Source organism: Berghia stephanieae, chromosome 6 (genome assembly GCF_034508935.2).
Source record: "Berghia stephanieae isolate SIO BIC M18660-M18661 chromosome 6, UCSD_Bste_1.3, whole genome shotgun sequence".
Taxonomy (NCBI): Eukaryota; Metazoa; Mollusca; class Gastropoda; order Nudibranchia; family Aeolidiidae; genus Berghia; species Berghia stephanieae.
Genome location: NC_088365.1, coordinates 29,036,582 through 29,058,859, shown reverse-complemented (window position 1 = coordinate 29,058,859; position 22,278 = coordinate 29,036,582). Strand labels below are relative to the sequence as shown.

The following is a 22,278-nucleotide window of genomic DNA, read 5'->3' as shown; positions in this document are numbered from 1 at the left end:
ACTTCAACGAAGCTCGATACTCATACTCATTGTTGTTACTATTTTCTTAATGAATGAAGACTGTGAAACTAGCATTTGAGACTAAATAAATAATGGGTAAGATCTAAAAGACACTATAACGGCAAATTAAAATTTTAAAGTCTTGTATGATATAGTGCTGAACAAATAAGTTTAAAAAACATGAGAAATAAAATCATCCCAAAAAAAAATCGAATTTCTTCAACTGGAGAAATTCACAGCTCGCGCCCAGCTCCTGATAGTAATTCCAGGTGCAATGGAAGACAATGATAAGGTTGAATCAAAGGGGAACAGATGGAATTGTGTACAATCAAATACATTTGATGCAATACTATTTTTAAAATGTTTAAAATAAAGCAAGAGGAGAATTTCATAATCTATTGTAAAATTATTTATTTATTATTATTTCCAATTATGGTAAAAATAACAAAAAACAATTGAAAAAGCTCATTGTGCATTCATTCATTCGTTTTCTGGGGATGGGTTCCAACCATGACGTAACTATAGTCGGCCATGGTTCCAACATTGTAAAAAAAATCAGCAAGGTATTCCGGGCCTGTTCTCAAATATCATGTCGGGACTTTGTTATTAAATCAATGCAACAGATTGGTTATTCCTAGAGGTTTGTTTGTTGATTGTCATTAGGGGTTTTACGGCGTTTGTTAGGTCTTTTCAACGCCAGTAAAAGGGAAAATGATAGGGAAAGTTGCAGATAAGAAGTTGAAAACACTGAAGAAAAAGTAGGACAAAGGGGGCTACTTCGAATAGGGGTCAGAAGATTCCCTGATCAATCTAGGGGAACACTTAGGGGGGAAATTAAATGGAAAAGGTGAGAAAATATTTTAAAATAGACCAAAAATTTTTATTACAATTCAATTTAATATTGGGGGGGGGGGGGGGGGGGCTTAATGGGTTGAGGAGAGACAGAAACGAGGGGACTTCCTATCAATTAGTATCCTCTTCATGTCAGCTCCGGGGATGGCTGGAGGAGGAGTTGGGTTTTGTCTTTTATTGAAATATGTCAGAATTGAGCCATGTGTTTGTTTTACAGCTCAAAAGTCAAACTGCATCTTCCCCCATCTTATCCCACCCGGAAAATCTTTTTTTTTTAATTATAAATTTTTAATCCGCAAAATCCTCATCCCTGATTCTCCACTATCAATTGATTGCCCATCCCACTTCCTCACATGCAATTGAATCTGGTATTGTGTTTATGAGAACCAGCTGAAAACTAGATCTCAAGGATTATGATATTTGAGGAGTTCTTTCATTTTATGTGTGGAGGGGGGGGGGGTGTATTTGAATTTATGAAAGGGCCATCCGGTCAAGCTCAGCAAACATAAACATAAAAGAAAGTCAATTCCAACTCAAAATTTATAATATTGACTTAAATAAAAATTCACCTTTTAGGACATTAGTAACTAATGACTATGATATACACATTTGACCGCTTAATTAATCCATGGATTGACACTCTGCTCTCTGTACTAACACTCCACCACTTCCGTAGTTAATAGAATCAACTAACAAATAAAACAAAAAACATATATGTGAGAGATGATTTACAGGGGGAAAGAAAATCACCTCTCATAAATATTTCAGACAAAAAAGGCCATATCCAAATGACATGCTGTGATCCCTAACTAAAGATTTTATACCGCCCATTGTGCACAAAAGTCTATCTAGATGGAAATATAAGTTAATCAGATAGTTTTGACATGTTCACTAACATCTTGTTTTAATTCCGGTAAAGCGCAAACAACATAAAAATCATGATAAAATAAAACAAAAATTAAATGAAGGAAAAACTACTCCATCAAATTTAATTTCAGTAACAGATGGCATACTGTTGTGTGTAAACTCTATACTTATATGAAACAGCTAACTTAGTGTTCCCGTGCCAGAGATGAATCAGAATTGAGTGTTACTCAGTGAACACACTATATTAAGAGATCCTCATTCAGATCTACTAAAATCCACATTTCTAATACAATTAAGGGTTAAGTTTCATGAAATTTGAAATGTTATGTAATCAGGTTGATAAAATTAGCACATATATATCAACAATACTTAAAATTGACATCAGATCACAGTCATGATTTTTTCTCTCTTCAGCATAATTCCTACTGACATCACTAGAAAGCCTATGGATTCCAGTCAACGATATCACCTTTGTCCTACCATAAAAACAAGGAAAATACAAAAAAAAAGAGCAAGAAAAATGACAATTATGTTACATTTTACACGCAATAGAGATTCAAACTTACCAAGTGTATTTTTTATCTTTCTCCCTTTTTATTCTTGCACCATTTTTAATAAACCATTCATTCATTCCCAGAGTCAGAAAAGACAGGCAGACCATTGGGCATCTGCAAGAGGACAGTCGAAGAGGAGATGAAAGAAGCTGGAAAGATGGAATGAGCTGAGCTGGCTGGCCCAGGATAGAGCTGTCTAAAGGAACTTTGTCAATGCCTTATGTTCCAGGAAGGAACTAAGAGGGTAAGAAGAAGAAGAAGAGTCAGATTACCAAGTTCTACTTCACGTCTATATATTTTCAAACACTATCTACATCATCTGTCATCTTCACGACTTCTAATTGGTGTCTCCGTGTCATATAGAGTAATGAGATCTGAAATGATGCGCTGTATTAGGTCCAAAGTTATATCTGAGCTGAACACCTGGCAAATAAAGAAAAAATATACTGGTTGTTTTTATCTCATACATTTCACGTCTTTATAACTCCATTTAACACAGTTTTCAACAAATAAACAAATTGTCTGCTTTCAAGTACAGGAAGACTGGGGGTTTTGGGTTTTTTCCTCTGACCTGCAATGATTGGGTAACAGTCCCAGGTGCAGTCGAGGTTTTTTTTCTGATCCCCCTGTCCACCCAGCAGTGATTGGGTAGCTGGGTCTGTTACTTTGTGATAGTCTAGCATCCTATCCAAAGGGTAGCAAGCAATTGCTATTGTCCATTTCACACTATACAAACCGGGATAATCTGCTGCTCCATGTATTAGCTCTGAAGGACTTCTTTGTTCAAGGAAGCCAAAGTTATACAGTACAGCTCATGTATAACGGCCTTGGTTGCAATGGGAGCTTGACTACAACGGGAAATTTTTTAATCCCCATTCTACAGTCTTCATATAAATTCATATAAATCATGCATGGCTAAAATGGGGAAATATTTCTTGGAACAAGGCTTCAACGGGGGTGTGAGTTAAAAGTTTAGCACCCAGTTGAGACAAACTACGTACTCAAAAAGAAAAGAGGAAGGCACACATGACACACATAACTTAAAGGGAGTGGAGACGAGGTGGGAGTGGGTGAATTGCAGTTATTGTGTGTACCATTGACGTTTCTCTATGTAATTTGTGTATCCATGATGACGCAACAAAAGGCTAGTGAGAAACTCACCGATCAACATGTTGATATACTCAGGGCTGGTATGTTACACGTAGAGTGAGGGATGTGCGTCTCTTGACTGATTAGGTAACTATGCCCAATGAAAAGTGAGATGAAGAAGCTCTATGTGAAGCCAGAGGCTAGGACTGTGAGCTACTTGAGTTTTGAAGTGCACTTCGTGCTTGTCAATGGCGCAATTGGAAAAGAGGTAGGTAGAATTAACAGTTGTATTGTTCCAACCTGCCTTGTGTCATAAAGTAAGTGGAAGAGGGGTGAACTATGGAGATTTCAGGGGGGGAGGGTACAGGAATGGAGGTCACAATCAAGTCATCTGATTCATTTACTTAGGGAGGTAACTCGATATTTACTTAGGGAGGTAACTCAAAATGTGTTCCTTGTCTGTAATTTTTACTTCCCTCAGTACTGCTTCCCCTCAAATTCAGTTGGCATGGATATAAAGGGACCCGGCTACAACGGTGATTTTTTGTTAGTCTCAAGATCCCTGTTGTATCCGAGTTGCACTGTATCATTACTGCTTCCTTGACAAGAAAGATATGACATAATGCAAGATTAGTGCAGTTATGTGGTTTAATTTTAATGGTATGACACTCACCTTGGGATCAAAAGGTCCAGGGCTCGAGTCCCACTTTGAAAAATATATAGGTGAGTCCTTAGAAAAAGCTCATCATTCACATTCTCTCACCATCCTTAGGTGAGTACCTGGCTGTTAACAGCATTGTCTCAGTCCGAAAAAGAAACTATAATATCGCCTAACAGGCGTTATGACTCGTCCTACATGTTAAGTGTTGCTGTTGGCTTGGGACCCCTTGCAAAGCACTTTGAGCATGTTAAGTGCTCAAGTTTTTTTGGAGCCATACCTTAAAAGGCTTAATATCTTCTAGAGTTGGAATTGATCAAAATGCCTACCTGCCACCATTTTGTCCTGGCATGCCTATTACAAGGCACCTCAACTCCATGACACATGAAGGAGAAGTAAAGCACAGCTACTGCCAAGTGTTGTGGCTTGTACCTTAAACACATGTCACCCATGTAACTGTCTCGCAGGAAGGTCCAGGCACTGCGCTGAATTGGCACATCCTCCCACACCCTTGGTTCTATCCAATCACCCATAGCTTTCATGTAATGGCACAGGTACTGCAAAATAAAAAAGTTAATATTAAAAAAAACAAAAAATAACCCCTCAGATTAAAAATAATAATTGAAACTGCCTTCAGTTCTGTGCAACAAATAAAAAAGAAAAAAGAGAAAAGAAAACTAGACCAAAAAGACACAATTCTAGCATGTGAGTCAGTCAAAATTACTTTAAAATACAATTACAGTAAAAACTGGTTAAACTTAAACCAAAGTTCAAGGGACTTGGTATTGTATTTCGGTTTAAACATATTTCAGTTTAGGCATACCCCAAAAAGTTAGCCTGATTTTCCAGGGGTATTATTATTCCACTGCTGTCATTCATCCCACTGTCACATATAATACATCACACATTAAATTCTTCAACTGTGTAACTTTGTGGTTTAAGTAGTTGTGGTTGAAATTATGTATACACAAACGAGCATAGTGGTAGTAGGTGCCAAAGAGAGCAATAGTTTTATAACTCCAATGTCATCTTTATGGAGTTACAACATTACTGCTCTCAATCAGCACATTGTGTTCTCATCATCAAGTAAGGATGGGCTGGTGTGGTCGGGGTGGGATTGGTTGGGAGGGAGAAGTGAGTGGAGGAGAAGAGAGACGACAGAATAAAGCATTGTGGACTAGTGTGAGCGGGGTGGGGGGGGGGGGGGGGGAGATAGTTTGGCGAAGTGGAGAGGTTTTCAGTGGGGGGGAGGGTGAGTTGAATGGATACAAGAGAGCACATTGGGTGACAGTGGTAATGGGAATTTTGTTCGGTTATCGGTAATGTTTTTCTCAGGTTATATAGTTATTAGGCATGTCTTTTCAGTTTAAAGACAATTTGAGCATTGTGGCTTTCAGTTTATCGAAACTTGATTAACATAAGTACAGAGGGAAAAATGACATCATATTGATTTCTTTTCAGTTTAGACAGTTTTGGTTTAACCGTTTTTTCCTGTACCAATGTTTTAAAAACTGTCTGTGTGAATTAAAAGAAGCTTCCATTCTATTCTTTTATTGATATTTACTTCTTCCAGCATCACACAGCAACGTTTGCCTTCTGCCACCCTTAAACTTATCTTAAGGAAAAAACAAACAAAAAAACCAGAAAAAAAGAGCTTTTATAAGGCACATAATCCACAAAGCACTGTACAAGATGCTGCACACCAACTTCAACACTTAGGACGATACAAGAAACCTGTGAGATATTTCAATTCTAATTTTTTTTCTATAGAGACAAAATTGTTACCAATTAGGTACTCATTTTACACCTGAGTGCAGTGAGAGAATGTGAGTAAAGAGCCTTTTCCAAGGACTCAAAATTGTGCCAACCGACAGTGGGACTTGAACAAGAGACGCCCTGGTCCATAATGCTTGTATCATAATAAATGGCCACAAAGCTGCACAAAGATCAATTTTTTTTAAGTTCCAAACTCCTCTCAATAATTGTCTGGTTGTAATTATATACCTATACGTTTTCGTCAAAACAGTTTTATCAGCAAAGTGACACGAGCTTCTAAGTCTGAGAACCAAGCTATAGCCCCAGTAACAGATATTGTAATTTTGAAAATCTGTCAGATGACTTGGTATTGTATGAAATGGAAATTCAAATTCTATTTCACATAACCTGCTTGGAGAATATATGAAAAGATTTGGTTCCTTATTGTAAAAAGTAATAAAAAATTATGAATTAAACAGCTTCAAAAAAGAACAAAATACCAAGCATGGAATGTTTCAGGCTCAAAATCCTTCTTCAGCCAAAAAAATTACCAAAAAAAAAACAATTCAAAACATAAATTTATCACTTAAAAACCCAGATAGACGCCCACTGTTGTTGGTTAAGAAGGGTTTTGAGCCCAAAACATTCCGTGTTTGGTATTTTGTACTTTTTTGAAGCTGTTATTTTCATCACAGCTTCTAGCAGCTTAGTATCACTTTGATTTGTGTTCATTATTATGTAACCTGAATGGCCTATATAAACTTGGATTGAGAAATTAGGGAGCAGGCACCGGTGTAAGATAAAGATCTCAACAAGTGTGTATGGAAGGTGCCAAAGAAAGAAAAATACAATTCTTTTTAAACGGTTGAGGAAGATTGATTTTTTGGGATTTTTTTAATTTGGTATTTTTCTTTCTTGCTTTGTTTGGCACCTTTCATACATACTTGTTCAGATCTTTATATAAACTTGCATATTCTTTTCCTTTTTTTTTTTTTTTTTCATTTTTAAAATAAATTTCAATATCCAAAGTATTTAGACTGTTAACTTACCCTATGAGGATGATCAAACGTAACTTTGTAACCCAACACCCTCAACAAATACAGTTCCCAAGTAGAAACACTTTCACGAAGAGCAAAGAATGTGTCCCCCATTTCCAAAGGCGCCTTGCTCTTGTGTAATGTTCTGGACAATAGAAATGAAAAATAGGATATGAATCATGATAATACACTTATTTCTGCTTCTTGTGGTCCCAAGTCCAGTCTATGAATCAGTATTTAAATAGTTTTTAAAACTGACATTTTAAATGAATAACATCAGGGTGTATACAAAATCATCAAGAAGATGGAGATGGATTGGCCATATTTGTCGGATGAAGGAGGGAGCAATCCCAAAAACAGTGCTCAAATGGACCATGCAGGGTAATTGCAATAGGGGAATACCACTGGAAACTTGGAGAAGATCGGTGGAAAAAGAGATGACATCCTTAGCTGGACCTGGGATGAGGTCCAGAAGCTGGCAGAAGAGAGAAGTCATTGGCACTCCTTACTGTCGACCTTAAGTATTTATGAAACACCAAAGAGGAATTGAACTGAAAATGTATACAAAAACTGGTAAAATTATATTTTAAATTGTGCAGGTTTTCCAAAAGGTAACTTTGTAACATTCGACACAAATATACAGCAATACCAAGTTATTTGGAAAACTATGGAAGACTTCATATCCATTAGTTTCTCTGTGTTGAATAATAAAAGAAAATCCAAAAAACTTACAGAACACCAAAAATCACATCTCAAAGGGTGGAAAAAGTGTGGACAAAGTATCCACTTTGTCCACACTTTTTAAACACTTTATAAAGATAATATTGCTATACCTTTGGTTTTTGGATTATATAAATTATTCCATATATGTCAAAGGTTATGAAATGACCTTTTGTCATAACTCATAACAGTAAAATTTGGTCAAACGATTATCAAGGGACCTATTCTCCAATTTTGAATTCAACATGAATAAAAATCGAACAAATTTGTACAATTGCTAAGTCTTGTAAACTTGAGAGAATTAAACATAGTAACATAGTGACTGAAAATGAAAATGAAATCAAGCACTTTTGTAATTTTATGAAAATTAAAATAGTTGTCTTAAGTTACTGAGATGCCTCCCTAATGTCATACAGTGAAAGATAACACTTTTCACTGATTTGTCACACATGTTCTTCACCTCCAGAATAGTTCAAATCAAGCCAGGTATATGGGCATGACATTAAGACAAATTATTTGTATCATTCTCTTTACGTATAAATTACTTGGTATAAAATAGAAAATAAATACTGAGATCTCATAGCTATAACATATAAAATACAATATAATTTTGATATTGATACACCCCAATATTTTTTTTTAAAAACTGACTGTATATATCCAGTTGGCGGTGAAACGATTTTGATATTTTCGTCAAGGGAAGGAGTCAGTTGACCTTTAATGGCATTAATGTACTGTATATGTAAAGGACTGAAATAACTTTTAAAATGATAAATAGAGTCTTTCAGAGCCATAGGCCCCTTGGAGTCAGAGTTGATTCCAGTTTCTATCACTTAAAAATGACAGTAAATATTGCTTGCTACTCTTTGGATTGGCTATCACTTATTATTCTTACTTTTTTTTTTTTAACAATATAGTCCAAAGTTATGATAAATAATATACACAGAGAAACATAATAGCTGCAAGTAAAAAAAAAGTATATAATTAAGAACGATGATGCTTTAAAGATGTCCTCAAAATCTGATCAACTTACCGATAACAAACGTTTATGACGTCTCTGAGTTTTACCAGTTGTTCTTCTGCTTTGCACGCCAAGGAAAGACATGTCATGCCAATTAACTAGGAATTTGATGAAATATGAGACAACATTAAACATTGTCAGCAATGAGGGAAGATATAATTTAGCTGCAAGGCTGCGCAATAAGGCTACTTATATAATACAAATCAATTTAATGGAATATTGTATGAGTAAATCAAGTGATGTATAATAATAAAAAAAAGAAAAGTAATATTTGTCTAATTCCCTCCTTTCAATTTCGAGATTTAATTACCCACATTAATTCTATATCTCTAATTAGTAATATAATACTGTAAGAAATGTATTTACTTACAAATGTATTATGTTAGAATACTTGTTATTTAGGTCTTCTTTAAAATTCTTTTGACGGAATAAATGCATGACCAGAATATGGAAATGTCTTGTTACACGTTGATGTGATACTAAACTATATTTTCCATAAAAGAACAATAAAATATATCTTATCTTATCTTAATTAGAAGTTGAGTGCATATGATTTCAGGATATAGATAAATACAGATGTAGAAATCACTCCAATTAACCGATTCTGCTTGTGGGCTCCATTGGAACAAACTATCAAAACTTCATACATTGTTTGCAGTGATTGTATATTTGTATTCTATAAAGGCAATACAAAATATCTTTTTATTTGTTTGTCTAAAGCGTTATTTTCCATTCTTGGAACAATTAACATTACATTTGTGTAGTCACAGTGGTAGATAAAAGAGAACTGGTCACCCTATCTTATAACTTCACATTCATATATGGAATTGTCACCACGCCCATATCTCGAAAAGAGGCCCAAATGAATCAAGGGCACATGAATCTTGTACCACAATAATCTACAACACATTGTAAAATTTTAATCATCACCGCATGTCTTGTCATAAGCAAATCAACCATTGAATCATTACCTGTGTTCTCAATAATCATTTGTTGCTCACCAAGAATGGCAACTGGCTAAACTATAACATGTTACTGTAGCTAAGGAATAAATGGTAATAGAATCAAAAACCGACATATTGGTCCATTTTGAGACACAGGATGGGTTCATACTTGTTCCTTTCAATGGGAATAATCATGTTTTTGATTAGAAAATAATTCTTAAAACGTTTGCTGATGCTCTGAAACTGATCCAATTAACATGCATGCATTACAATTAACCAGTAGAAATTATATAGACCGTCTAGACAGATCGTTCCAATTAAGTGGCTGTTCCGATAAAAAAGTAGTTCTTCAGAGCCATTGGGCCCATGGAGTCAGGAGTTTATCCCGGTTTCTATAGTGTGAAACAGACAATAGCAATTGCTTGCTATCCTTTGGATAGGACACTAGTCTATCACACAGTACTTTCCGCCAAATCTAACATACTCAGCTACCCATTCACTGCTGGATGGAAAGGGGGGTCAGAAAAAAATCTCGATCTTGGTCCCTTTGCATGTGAAGCAAGTGCTCTACTAACTGAGCTATCGGGACCCCCTGTTCCGATAAAGCAGTATTCCAAATACTGGCTTAGACTGTATTATGAAAGTAACATGAGGCGTTTCATGAAAAATAAATAAAATGTGAATACTTACAAAGGGATCATATTCTTTCAATTCGTTCTCTTTAAAGAAAAGATGGTACAACGTTGTGGCTGTGGCTAATGGAATGCTGTCTAGTCGAAGTTTCAAACCTGTTGGATTCAAATGTATTATAGTTATTACATAATATTAAATGACATAAATGAACATGCCCTTTTGTATCATGAAAAATATAAATATAATATTATCAACCTATCCATAAACATTGTGTCGTAATTGAATTCATTACTGAAATCCATTTAAAATCTTCTGAAAATAATAAATGATGACTGGATAGATGTTTACCTGGGGCTATAAATTGTGATAACTTGTTGATTAGTCTTAGTGGTAAAACATGCCCACATTGAATGGTTACATCACCATGAAGTACGAGCAAGAGCGAGAATAAAAAAATTTAAAAGATCACAAAAGGAAATCAAAAATAATACAAACTAGGCAGTAAGGATATCAAACCCAAATACATAGATATGGGACAACTACCTAAAGGTCCCAATTATTGAGCAATAATGTTAAGACTGTTAAAATACTCCACACGAGAGTACCAAAACTTCCCTTGTTAATTGGACATGCACATCAACAGAAACACTCATTCTGATAGGGTCATTTCGTTTTTTATCCTGTTACTGTTAACCATATCTATGCATCCAATAAAACACACCAAAGGGAATATAGTTTCTAGGCATGTGCAGCTTCACTTCACCAAGGAAACTGCTGGCTTGGTCAATAAAGTTTATAATGTGTAATACACTCTCTTTGTTAATATAACAAACATCAATACCTTCAATTGTGTGCACCATCTCCGTCATCATTGATAACACCCTCATCACAATCACCTCTCTCTCTCTCTCTCTCTCTCTCTCTCTCTCTCTCTCTCCAATTTATCAATGAATAGCCTACAACTACAACCTCCTGGCTACAGGCAAACAGACGCAGGCAAAGGAGTATGACGATGATAATGTGAGGAGGAAGAGGATGAGGAAATATAGAAGAAGGAGGAGGAGGATAAGTAGTAGTAGTTTTAGTAGTAGTAGTAGTAGTAGTAGTAGTAGTAGTAGTAGTAGTAGTAGTAGTAGTAGTAGATGAAGAAGAAGAAGAAGAAGAAGAAGAAGAAGAAGAAGAAGAAGAAGAAGAAGAAGAAGAAGAAGAAGAAGAAGAAGAAGAAGAAGAAGAAGAACTAAGAGGATTTTAACGGAGTTCAGCTAACCTTGATAATGATGGAGGCGGAGGAGTTTAAATTTAAAGATGATGAGGAGGAGGGAGGGAGGAGGTGGAGGGGTAGGAAAAGAGGAGGAGGAGGAGGAGGAGGAGGAGGAGGAGAAGGGGAAGAAAAAGAAGAAGATAATGATGAAGAAGAAGAAGAAGAAGAAGAAGAAGAAGAAGAAGAAGAAGAAGAAGAAGAAGAAGAAGAAGAAGAAGAAGAAGAAGAAGAAGAAGAAGAAGAAGAAGAAGAAGAAGGAGAGAGAGAGGAGAGAGGAGGAGAAGAAGAAGAAGAAGAAGAAGAAGAAGAAGAAGAAGAAGAAGAAGAAGAAGAAGAAGAAGAAGAAGAAGAAGAAGAAGAAGAAGAAGAAGAAGAAGAAGAAGAAGAAGAAGAAGAAGAAGAAGAATAGGAGGAGGAGGGGGAGAAGGAGATATTAAGCTAAGGCTAAGGCTAAAGTAAAGTCAACAACAGAGCTCGGGCTCAGCTTACCTGATTCATAAATGAATCTGCAGACTCTAAAATGAACTCTTTTTTCACTGTCACCCATAACAGCGGTGGTGAAGTAATTTAGTTGGATCTGTCAGCCGGGGATGAAACTTGTTTCGGCAGTAGGATTTGGCGTCGTCTGAGCAAATAATTTAATTTTAGGCTCGATACATGGAGCCCTTACATACTGTCCGTTCACCTAGGCTCGATATAATGTTAGGATTATTATTTTTGGTCTGAGCTTCAGCTTCGAGCTTCGAGTTTCGCTTATTTTTTTGTTTAAGATCATAGTTTTACAATCTTACAAGAGTGTAGTGATTCCTGACTGCTTTCAGGGTTGCCAGTTTGGCATTTTAAATGCCAGATTCCAAAAATCTGGCATTTTTGAAAACCGTTTGGCATTAGAAAAATCATTTGGCATTTGGCATTTTCATTTGGCATTTTCTTTTCTTGTATATTATACTTCAAATGACACCTTTTCTTAATTATTTCTAAACGCGTAAACACAAATCTCTTCACATCGGAAAACTTTGCTATTAAAACTCGCACCCTGAACTAGCCCTGCCTCCCTCAGATATTCACTCAAATTCAGCCCTCGACAAGTATCCTCGTAAGTTTTCTGGGAATCTCCTGCAAAACTCATGTATATTTGCGTCATGGTCGCCTGTTAACTTTCACTCCACTTAGTAGTCAGTAGGTAAAAAATTACCCCAATAGGAAATTTAGTATAATTCAACAAAAAAAAAAAAAAAAAAAAAAAAAAAAAAAAGAAAACACGCAAGCCACCAGGATATGATAGTAAATTGTCTATCAAAAGTGAGTAGTTTTCTTAGTGGGGGAGGGAGTCAACAGACTTTGGCATTTTTTTTGAGTGTTTTGGCATTTTTTGAGTCTTCCCCTGGCATTTTGTTGAAAAATAATCTGGCAACCCTGACTGCTTTGCGGTCTTGCCATGTTGGTACCAACATCGCACACTACCTACGTGACCTCACAGTGTGCCCGACATGACGCGTTGTTGGGGACTGAAGTTGTGATCACCTAAATGCCCACCGGCATTGGACTCGGCTTGCTTAAACGCCCGCTAAGGGACCGTACTTTAATGACGTCAGCTTTTTTCAGCTGATATTTTTCCCCCCCCCCCCCCCCCCCCCCCCGTCAGCCTATAGTCATCTTTCTCTTGCCCCCCCCCCCCCCCCCGGCTGACATATCAGTTCTGAGATCAAATATGTTTTTAACGCATTGCACATTTTAACTAGTCAATAACAGCACCCAGCATTGGCTACTGGTGAAGCAGTGGATTGAGTTTTTAAGATTTTATGTAATTGACCATCCTATTTAAATGACCTTGTGTAGATCGCTAAGATCAAATGATATGCATCTTATGACAGAGGTACCATCTAAGTCTTGGTTTCAAAACAAATCTTTCAGAGTAACAGCGTCTAAGTTGTGGAATTTATATTCAAACAATACTAAAAACAGTGAAAATTTGGATACGTTTAAAAAGAAAATGAAAACTTAATTAATTAGAAGAGCATTATTTTGATAATCAATGGGTTTATATGTCTTAAATCAGGGTAAATAGTATAGTATTGTGAATGTAAAGAGGTTGTGTGTGTAAGTGTGTGTGTGTGTGTTTATCCGGAGTTTTCGTATGTGGCTTTGAGTGTATGGGTGTATGTGTGTTCGTGTATTAGTGTGTATGGTAGTTTGTATAGTCTAAGTGATTGTTAAGCGCCATAGAGCACTTGTCAGTGAATTAATGGGCGCTATATAAGTATATCATATCGAACCTAGGACCTTCCGAAGCTGAGGTCAGCTTTTCCCTACCCCCCCCCCCCCCCTGTAGACATCTTTGGGTCAGCTGGCCTCGAGACCCCCCCCCCCCCCCCCCCTTGGTAATATTTATAGCTGAATTGTATCTTTCTTAACTGGCCGTATACAACGGGTTATCGTAGGTGAAAGTTTTTCTGACTTCATATGGAGTCCCTCAGGGCAGTGTACTTGGTCCTTTACTGTTCATTATTTATATAAACGATCTGCCTGATACTATAAATTCTAAACCCATTTTTTTTTTTTTTTTTTTTTTTTTTTTTTTTTTTTTTTTTTTGCTGATTTATGCACCAACAATAGATAAAGATATCTTACAAAATTATATAAATTCACTTTACAATTGGTCTGAAAATTGTCAGCTTTATTTTGATCTTACTAAATGTAGAGTGTTGCACATTGGTAAGTCTAACCCTTTATTCTCCTATTACATATTACGTGACAATAATATGACGGTTATGCCAACGACATGCTCAGAAAGAAACTTGGATATCATCTTTGATAATAAAATGTGTTTTGATGAACATATATGTGATTGTATAAAAAGAGCGAACAAGCTTTTAGGAATTATATACAGAAGTTCGACATACCTCGCCCTATTCGGTGTGTGTGTGTGTGTGTTTGCGTGTGTGTGTGTGTTTGTTTGAGCGTGTGTGTGTGTGTGTGTGTGGAGGGGAGAGAGAGAAATAAAGTGTGTGTTTGTGTGTATGTGTGTTTGTGTGTGTGTGCGTCAAAAGTTTTCATTCTTGATCTGACCTCACCTCTTTTATAAATTATGTTGGTGGCCGACCTATAAATTAGGCGTTGTCATGTAACACAGCCAAGCAATGTTGAACGTAGTCAATGACCGGGCGGATCATTACAGTGATCGGAAAACTCTGACCCTTGCGTATGACCCTGGCCTTAGGAAAGACGCTCAAAACACACTCACCCCAATCACAGGAGATGTGAATGCCTAGATACAAAATAGAACGTCTATCGGACAACTTGTACTATTTGAAAGGTTATACATGACCTGTTGGTGAAACTAACTAAGCAATGTGGATTGGGTGGGGTCTTTTGATCTCCCAATGTGGGCAAGAAGCCAGTTGCTGTGTCTTCTACTTCTAACCCTCTTTATCTTTTTTTTTTAATTCGAGTTTCTTTCTGTCGTTGTCTTGGAAAGGGATTATTTTGTTGTGTAATAGCCCTGGCCGGAGTCCTTACCAGGAAGGGAAATAGTCAAATGTATGGCTATTGTTTTGTGGGATTCATATTTTTTTCCTTGTAAATCGTCTCTTTGTTATGTACTGTTTATATATTTTTAAAAAATATATATAATGCTTTGCAAACATTTTAGTGTATTCCTCTTGGTGGAGACCGGTGCTTGTTCCCTATTTGAACCATTCTCCTTTGTTTTTCTTTTTCTTGTGCTCTTTTAATTGTAAATCAATTTTTTTTCTTCTACTATCTCATTTTCTTCCATTTCAGTGGCGCTGAAATGACCTAAATGTGTCGCAAGCGCCGTAAAACCCTTTAAAACAAAACGAACAAACATAAGCAATGTGGAGGGCAATTATCATTGTGAATCAGTTGAAATGTCTGATATATATATATATATATATATATATTATATATATATATATATATATATATATATATGTGTGTGTGTGTGTGTGTGTGTGGGTGTGTGGGTGTGTGTGTGTGTGTGTGTGTGTGTATTCATCTTGCTCTTGATCAACGACGTCTACATGTTCGTCCCGTCTAAATGCTTCCCAACCACAGGACACTTAGGCGATCACCACTGTACTACAATATAGGGCTAGAAAACTTTATTGTCAATTCATTTTAGCCATACATATTACATAGACTCTGACCAAATTACAATATTGCATAATTGACTGCCGTACTCTGGAAAAACTCGTATTTAAAAGTTTGGTCAGAAAACTCGTCCTTCAAAGAATGATCGATTTCAATGACCCTCATCTCGGAAAAAACAACTCTCAAACCTGGGACTCGGCGAAAATTGCCTGGCCATACATTACATTCAGAGCATACAGACTCGAGAAAGAAGTCTTGTTGGAGAAAAAAAAATGATGGGAAAAGAAACAAAGGTAGACAGAGAACAAGTCTCAAGGTGTTAACTGGAGAGAGAGAAAAAATAGGGGGGGGGAGGGGGGAGGAACCATAGACTTTCTGAGCCGATTAGAGGAGAGAGAGGATTCGAGAGTCATTCTGACAATTGTCTATCACAGACCCGGAACCACTTTATAATGAACGAACCGAGGTGTAAACGGTGCTTTAGAGTGTGATCTCTTAAGGATGCCCGCGAGTAATTAGAGGTTAACCATGTCTACACTGGGAACAAACCAGCCTCAAGAAGAAAACAAGTATGAAATTGGTGAGATCTAATCTCTTATCCAGACCAAGGCCAAAACTCCGTGGAACAAGAAGCACCCAGAATATATGAAAAATGACCCCATAAAACATCTCAAAAAGACAAGATCACGTTGCCATTTTCAGACGTCTCCGACGTCACATGTTCAGAGCATTTAAGATTGGAGAAACAGACATTTGTGAATGTGGAGAGGGAAAGCAGGATGGCACACAGGTTTTGCAGGACTGTACAAAGTACAATTAGCAAATAGCGACCATTTGGCCTGAGAAGACCACACTTAAGTCGAAGCTCTGTGGGTCTCAGCACGAGCTTGGGAAGACCACAGCATTCCTGCATCTTGTTGACTTTCAGCCATAACGTCATCATGAGGGGAAAGAAGAAGAAGAAGAAGAAGAAGAAGAAGAAGAAGAAGAAGAAGAAGAAGAAGAAGAAGAAGAAGAAGGAGAAGAAGACTGTGTGTCACCATTACTTTGGTTTTTAAAAAATATCACCACATGCTGTGTTGTCTAAAATGCATAATTTTGATGTTAAATACATTCTTATTACAAATACTGTACAACTGCATTATCGATGCACTCCATTTATACATCGGACGAAAGTTGACATTATCTTTTGATAAGTATTTCTTAAAATATGAAATGTTCCAAGAATTTCAAGGTCTAAGACAAATTTGACTAGATCATTACTGAAAACATAGATGACACAAATACATAAGACAAGTCCCAGGTTGGGTCGCAGAAAATAGAGATCTGTGGTTAGGGTTAAAGTACCTACGAAAGATATAACTCAGGAACACATTGATGAGTGTACACCAACACCAGATCAGCACACAAACTGGTGGGCAGTGGGCACACGTGTGTGGAATTAATCTAAACAGACATCCTTGGGAAATATCGTGTACACGTCATAGATCATCCATCTGTATTCTAATTGTTCGATCAATTGATACTTAATGTTTATTTTATTCAGACTGTTTTGAAAGAATGTTTTGGTAGTAAGCTCAAAAATATCAAGAAAAAAGACACAATATGGTCGAATTATATTTTACATTTTATTTCATTAGAGGACCAAGGCATTTCTGATATCATGGGAAACAATATTATGTAAGATATCTGTAATCGTGTTGTCTATGAAGCACGTCTTTCTGGGGGTGAAAAGAAGAAACAAGACATAAAATGCAATGAGATTAAGGCAGCATTGCTATCTGCTCTATGAAGATTTAAAAGAAACTGATGCGCATTGCTGGTAAGGTAAACCCGAAAAGGCGTGTACTACGGTGCTAGACAAAACTTAATTATGTGCATACATGCCTACAAATACACACAAACACACGTACACACACACACACACACACATATATATATATATATATATATAATATATATATATATATATATATATATATATATATATATATATTATATAATATATTATATATATATATATATAATTGGTAGTCAGTCGTCAGTAGGTCAAAACTTTTTATAAACTGTTTATAAATTTCAATCATCAGCATCATCACCTTCATATCAATTCCAATATACACTTACACCATAGCTTCATAAATACGATCATCATTACCTTTGTATCATTTTATCACCGACGTGTCATTCTAATTAGATTTTTTACAGTCATTGGCTGCTCAAATGGTGGAGTAAGCAAACAAACCTGGATATGTCCCTGTTCGGGACTTCTTTTTAAATATATATATATATTTTATTATATATATATATATATATATATATATATATATATATATATATATATATATATCCATCTGTCCACCAAGATGTGGCTTTGCTAGATATGACGAAAGTACTTTTCAGTAGAGTAGCGACATCAGTGTCATCATCCTCTTGCGGAGGACGTCACGTTGCCGTCGTGCAAGAGCTTGAGTACCTTAATGATCATGAAGGTGACGCCAGCCCAGATACAATCATGCTGGAACAGCTGATGGTGAAATGTCAGACTAAGTATGATCCCCAACCCGGCGTCCAGACAAGGCCTGCCTTCTCCTGAACCCACATCTCCACAATGGCCATACGCTACTACTACATCAGTGTAACAAGCAACGGTTATGCGGCTCAGATAGCACCATAGAAAATGTCTCCATTAGCCTTTTTGGGCGGCTTTGTGCTATAGCAGCATAAAACTTCGCTTATGAATTGTGGGTCCGGTATTTGAGTCTGTTGTGTGCGTAGTAAGGTTCAGTCCTTGGGAAAGGATTTTTACTCATAATGTATTGGTATAAAAAAAAAGTATGCCCTTCCGCCACGACATCATAAGATATCGTCGCCCAGACATTCCACGAAGGAGTAATGATAATTCATCAACCAAGATGTCGGATTTTCAAAAGGAATCTTCTTCTTCTTCTTCTTCTTCTTCTTCTTCTTCTTCGTCTTGTGGAAACCTCCAATATTGTCGAGAATCACTCCACAGTTTGTACGGTTTTACATTGCTTGCTAAAACTCTGCACATACGAATTTAAAAAAAAATAATTAAAAAAAAACACACACATAGATTAAAAAGTCACTCTAGCAATACTCTAGCAATCGCGTGAAGGCATGTTGGCAACCGTTTTCAGCCACTTCAGCTGGGAGGCTATTCCATAGTCGAGCAGTGGAAGGGAAAAACGAATACATGTGGGCGTCTGTTTTTGATGTTGGGGTGGTTACTCTTGCTGTGTGTCCCCTCGTATTTCTTGTGCCGATATCTTTGATGTCGTTTGGTAGTTTAAGGCACGAATTTTTGTAGTAGATTTTGTGGAACAATTTAAGTTTATCTATCTTTCTTCTCTTTTCCAGAGGTTCAAGGCCAATCCGTTGTGATATTTCAGACGCACTTGAGAAAGGATCGAATGTGTTTGTGATGCGTCTTGCTGTTTTTCTTTGGATGTTTTCTAAGGTGTCGATGTTTTTCTTTGTATATGGGTCCCAAATTGAGCTGCCATACTCCAAAATTGGTCTAACAATAGTTTTAAAAGCAAGGGTTTGGGTTGTGAGTGGGCATCTTTTTAAATTGCGGGTGATGTAAGCGCTTGTTTGATTTGCCTTTGAAGCCAGGTGACATATGTGGTCATTCCATTTGAGGTTTTTAGCAAACTCAATGCCAAGGTATTTTGCTGTCTTTACATGTTCCAGGTTTTGACCATGAAGTTGGTATTCAAATGTAATAGGTGCTTTCTTATTTGTGATGGTTAGAACATTGCACTTTGATACGTTAAATTCCATTTGATGTATTGTTTCCCATTCTTGTAATTTAGCTAGATCGTCATTTAGTGTTTTGCAGTCGTCTGTTGTTCTTATCTGATTATATAATACTGTGTCGTCAGCAAAGAGGCGCACTTTTGACCTTATACCTCGTAGAAGATCATTTATGTACACTAAAAATAGGACGGGCCCAAGGACTGAGCCCTGAGGTACGCCCGATGTCACCATCCCGATAGTGGAAGTCTCGCCGTCGACAAGAACTTGGGTGCGATTGTCCAGAAAAGTTGCAATCCATTGTAAGGTTTTGTTCCTGATACCAACGTCATACAATTTCTGGATTAACCGATGGTGAGGAACCCTGTCGAAGGCCTTGGCAAAGTCCAGTAGTACTAGATCAATTTGACCACCTTAATCAATAGCAGCTGACAGATCATGTGTTAATGATAGAAGCTGAGTTTGACATGAGTGGTGCTTCCTAAATCCGTGCTGTTCATCACAAAAAATACTGTTAGTTTCGAGATATTCAGTTATTGAGGATGTCACTATATGCTCCAACAGTTTACAGCAAATGCAAGTTAATGAAATTGGACGGTAGTTTTGAGCCCTGCTTCTATCACCTTTCTTGTAGATGGGTTGGACAAGAGCGTGCTTACAAACAATTGGTATGTCTCCCGTTTCAAGAGAGAGTTTGAACAAATGTGTGAGGGCAGGTGCATATTCGTTACTCAATATCTTTAAGAGACGGGATAGTATTTTGTCTGGGCTACATGCTTTCTTTGGATCTAGAGTGGCGAGGAGTTTGGAAACGCCCCTACTGTCACATTGATTTCGGCCATAGTGTTGGAATCGTTTTCTTCGCCTTGTAGTTGTTGAGTGGTAATTTGGTATGAGCTTTTGAAGCAAAAACAGAGCAGAATTGGTTATTAAGTATGTCTGCTTTTTCACCCATGTTGTCCAAGTGAGCAAACTGGGGGTTAATAATCTTGCCCAAGGAAAACAAACTTGAAGCGGGGCTCGATCCCGTGACCTTCCGGGTCAGAGTGCATTGCTTTAACCACTCGGCCACTTCGCGCCCCTATATTGGTATACTTGCGTGTAAAATGACCGGCAACAGCGTTGTCTCTGTCGAAAAAAATGCAACAGCGTCTGGCGTCTTGCAGGCATTGTGTTGACGTCCCAGGTGTTGGACTGTGGACCGTTTGAGAAAGCGCTAAGATCACATGTTAGTAGATATTGCGTTTCAGAAAATCTCACCTTTTTCTCATCTTTATAAAGGCTCCTGTTGATAACTTTTCACTCACTTAACAGTTCTCTTCGTCTGAATTATCCCCACAATCATCATTTCCGTCACATTGTTTTGTTAAAGAAACACACCTCATGACACCATGGCAGGAGAACCTTGTACTGCCGCACAGACTACCTGGTATTTAAAAAAACGGGGAGGGGAAGGGGGGGGGGGGCATTACATCTTTTTATCATAAATAGTGGAGAGCCCGCAATATTTACGAGAAATTAAATCTTTCCTTACCAGCCATTTTCAAGATTTTCCCCTAACCTTCACACCCAACTAACACAAAAATATATTTTTTATTTCTCAAAAACAATAGCAGTAAAGTTCTTCAGATATATAATTTCTTAAGCAAAACATACTCTACAACAAACTGTTCATTTCCTTTAAATTTTATGATGTACAAAAGAAATTTGAATTAGAACAATGTTGGTTGTAACGAATGTGACGACTTTCCTATAGTTAGTAAGGAGAGGATTAAGGCTATTTTGAACAGACACTAATCTATTTCAGTTATACTAGTGTATTGAGGACTTTAAAATAGATCAAGACGAATCTTTTGAGCCACCAACGATCAAAATTGGTAGGGTTATAAAGTCTGTAGGTGCGCGCAAATGAATCTGGCAACAGAGGATGTTACTTCTCATTGAATTCCATCTAATTGAGTGAATAGATTGTCTACCAAATTCAATCCCTTGATTGAATGGACAAAGAATGAATTACAAAGAGCCTATTCAATATTAGTCCCCTGAAGGACTGGCTACACGCACACTTCGAAGGATTTGGAACCGGTAAAGTAGGAGGTGTGACGTCAGGACTTTACTCCCCTACTGGGAGTACGAGAGCAAATTTATAACGAACACGTTTGAAACGAATTGATGGAAATTACGAACGTGTGTCTGTAATAACTTTTTCCCTTATCATTTTACTATAAATTAAAAACAACTCATAACAGGAACTAATTAACTGTGCTGGCTAGGATTATTGTAAATGCAAACCCTTTTCTACTGTTTAACACCTTTTCCGATGTTATTTATTTGGTATCGATTTTGCATCGCCTTAAGCTATAGAAAACATTTGTATTTTGCACTTACCATCATCTGAATCAATTGCATGTACCCTGATCTGATCAGTCTGATTCTGTAAATAATAATAATAATAATAATAATAATAATAATAATAATAATAATAATATAATAATAATAATTATTATTATTATTATTATTATTATTATTATTATTATTATTATTATTATTATTATTATTATTATTATTATTATTATCATTATTATTATTATATTAATAATAATAATAATAATAATAATAATAATAATAATAATAATAATAATAATAATAATAATAATAATAGTAAGAGTAATAATATTGAGGAAGAGGAAGAGGAAGAGGAGGAGGAGGATAACGTATCTATAGAACATTTAAATCATCATCCTATCCAAAAACAAACAACTGTTGTTGTCTGCTCCAAGCTATAGAAACTGCTATCAGCTACGTCTTCATGAGCCCCGTGGTTGTAAATGGTTATCTTTTCTCTCTTTAAAGACATACATAAAAATGAAATAAGAGCAGTAAGATTTCCCAATAGGAATTTTGTCTTTTGCCTCTATTTCAATAAGAACAACAAAAATGCCAACATAACCCATGCTTATGTCGCGGAGCAATACAGTAAATTTGACAAATGGA

At 36.6% G+C, this 22,278-nt stretch overlaps 2 protein-coding genes across 5 annotated transcripts in view; both read right to left on the bottom strand.

Moving 5' to 3' along the window:
* Positions 1–394: 394 nt before the first annotated feature.
* On the bottom strand, positions 395–12,198 carry LOC144974798 (cyclin-Q-like). The gene is made up of 6 exons (XM_078918074.1): positions 11,881–12,198; positions 10,188–10,285; positions 8,566–8,651; positions 6,825–6,957; positions 4,350–4,577; positions 395–2,696 (listed from the first exon to the last, which is right to left on the bottom strand). The coding sequence occupies exons 1-6, from the start codon at positions 11,936–11,938 to the stop codon at positions 2,589–2,591; spliced, it is 711 nt and encodes a 236-aa protein (XP_078774200.1). The 5' UTR covers positions 11,939–12,198; the 3' UTR covers positions 395–2,588.
* Positions 12,199–17,113: 4,915 nt separating this feature from the next.
* LOC144974797 (CD320 antigen-like) overlaps positions 17,114–22,278 on the bottom strand; it is a 13,416-nt gene continuing 8,251 nt past the window's right edge. For 3 of the 4 annotated variants that reach the window (XM_078918069.1, XM_078918071.1, XM_078918072.1), the window contains exons 4-6: positions 21,673–21,718; positions 20,545–20,710; positions 17,114–17,225 (exon numbers count right to left, since the gene is read on the bottom strand). In XM_078918069.1, the coding sequence (XP_078774195.1) occupies positions 20,592–20,710; positions 21,673–21,718 (165 nt within the window). In that variant the 3' untranslated portion in view covers positions 17,114–17,225; positions 20,545–20,591. The remainder of the gene's footprint in view (positions 17,226–20,544; positions 20,711–21,672; positions 21,719–22,278) is intronic. The other variant, XM_078918070.1, reaches the window with a different exon arrangement.

Excerpts from the sequence above, each read along its gene's own strand:
- LOC144974798 (XM_078918074.1), bottom strand. The coding sequence starts at position 11,938 with ATGGGTGACAGTGAAAAAAGAGTTCATTTTAGAGTCTGCAGATTCATT. Across the intron at positions 10,286-11,880 it reads CAGATTCATTTATGAATCAG|GTTTGAAACTTCGACTAGAC; the intron begins GTAAGCTGAGCC and ends TGAATCCAACAG. Across the intron at positions 8,652-10,187 it reads TGAAAGAATATGATCCCTTT|TTAATTGGCATGACATGTCT; the intron begins GTAAGTATTCAC and ends TCAAATTCCTAG.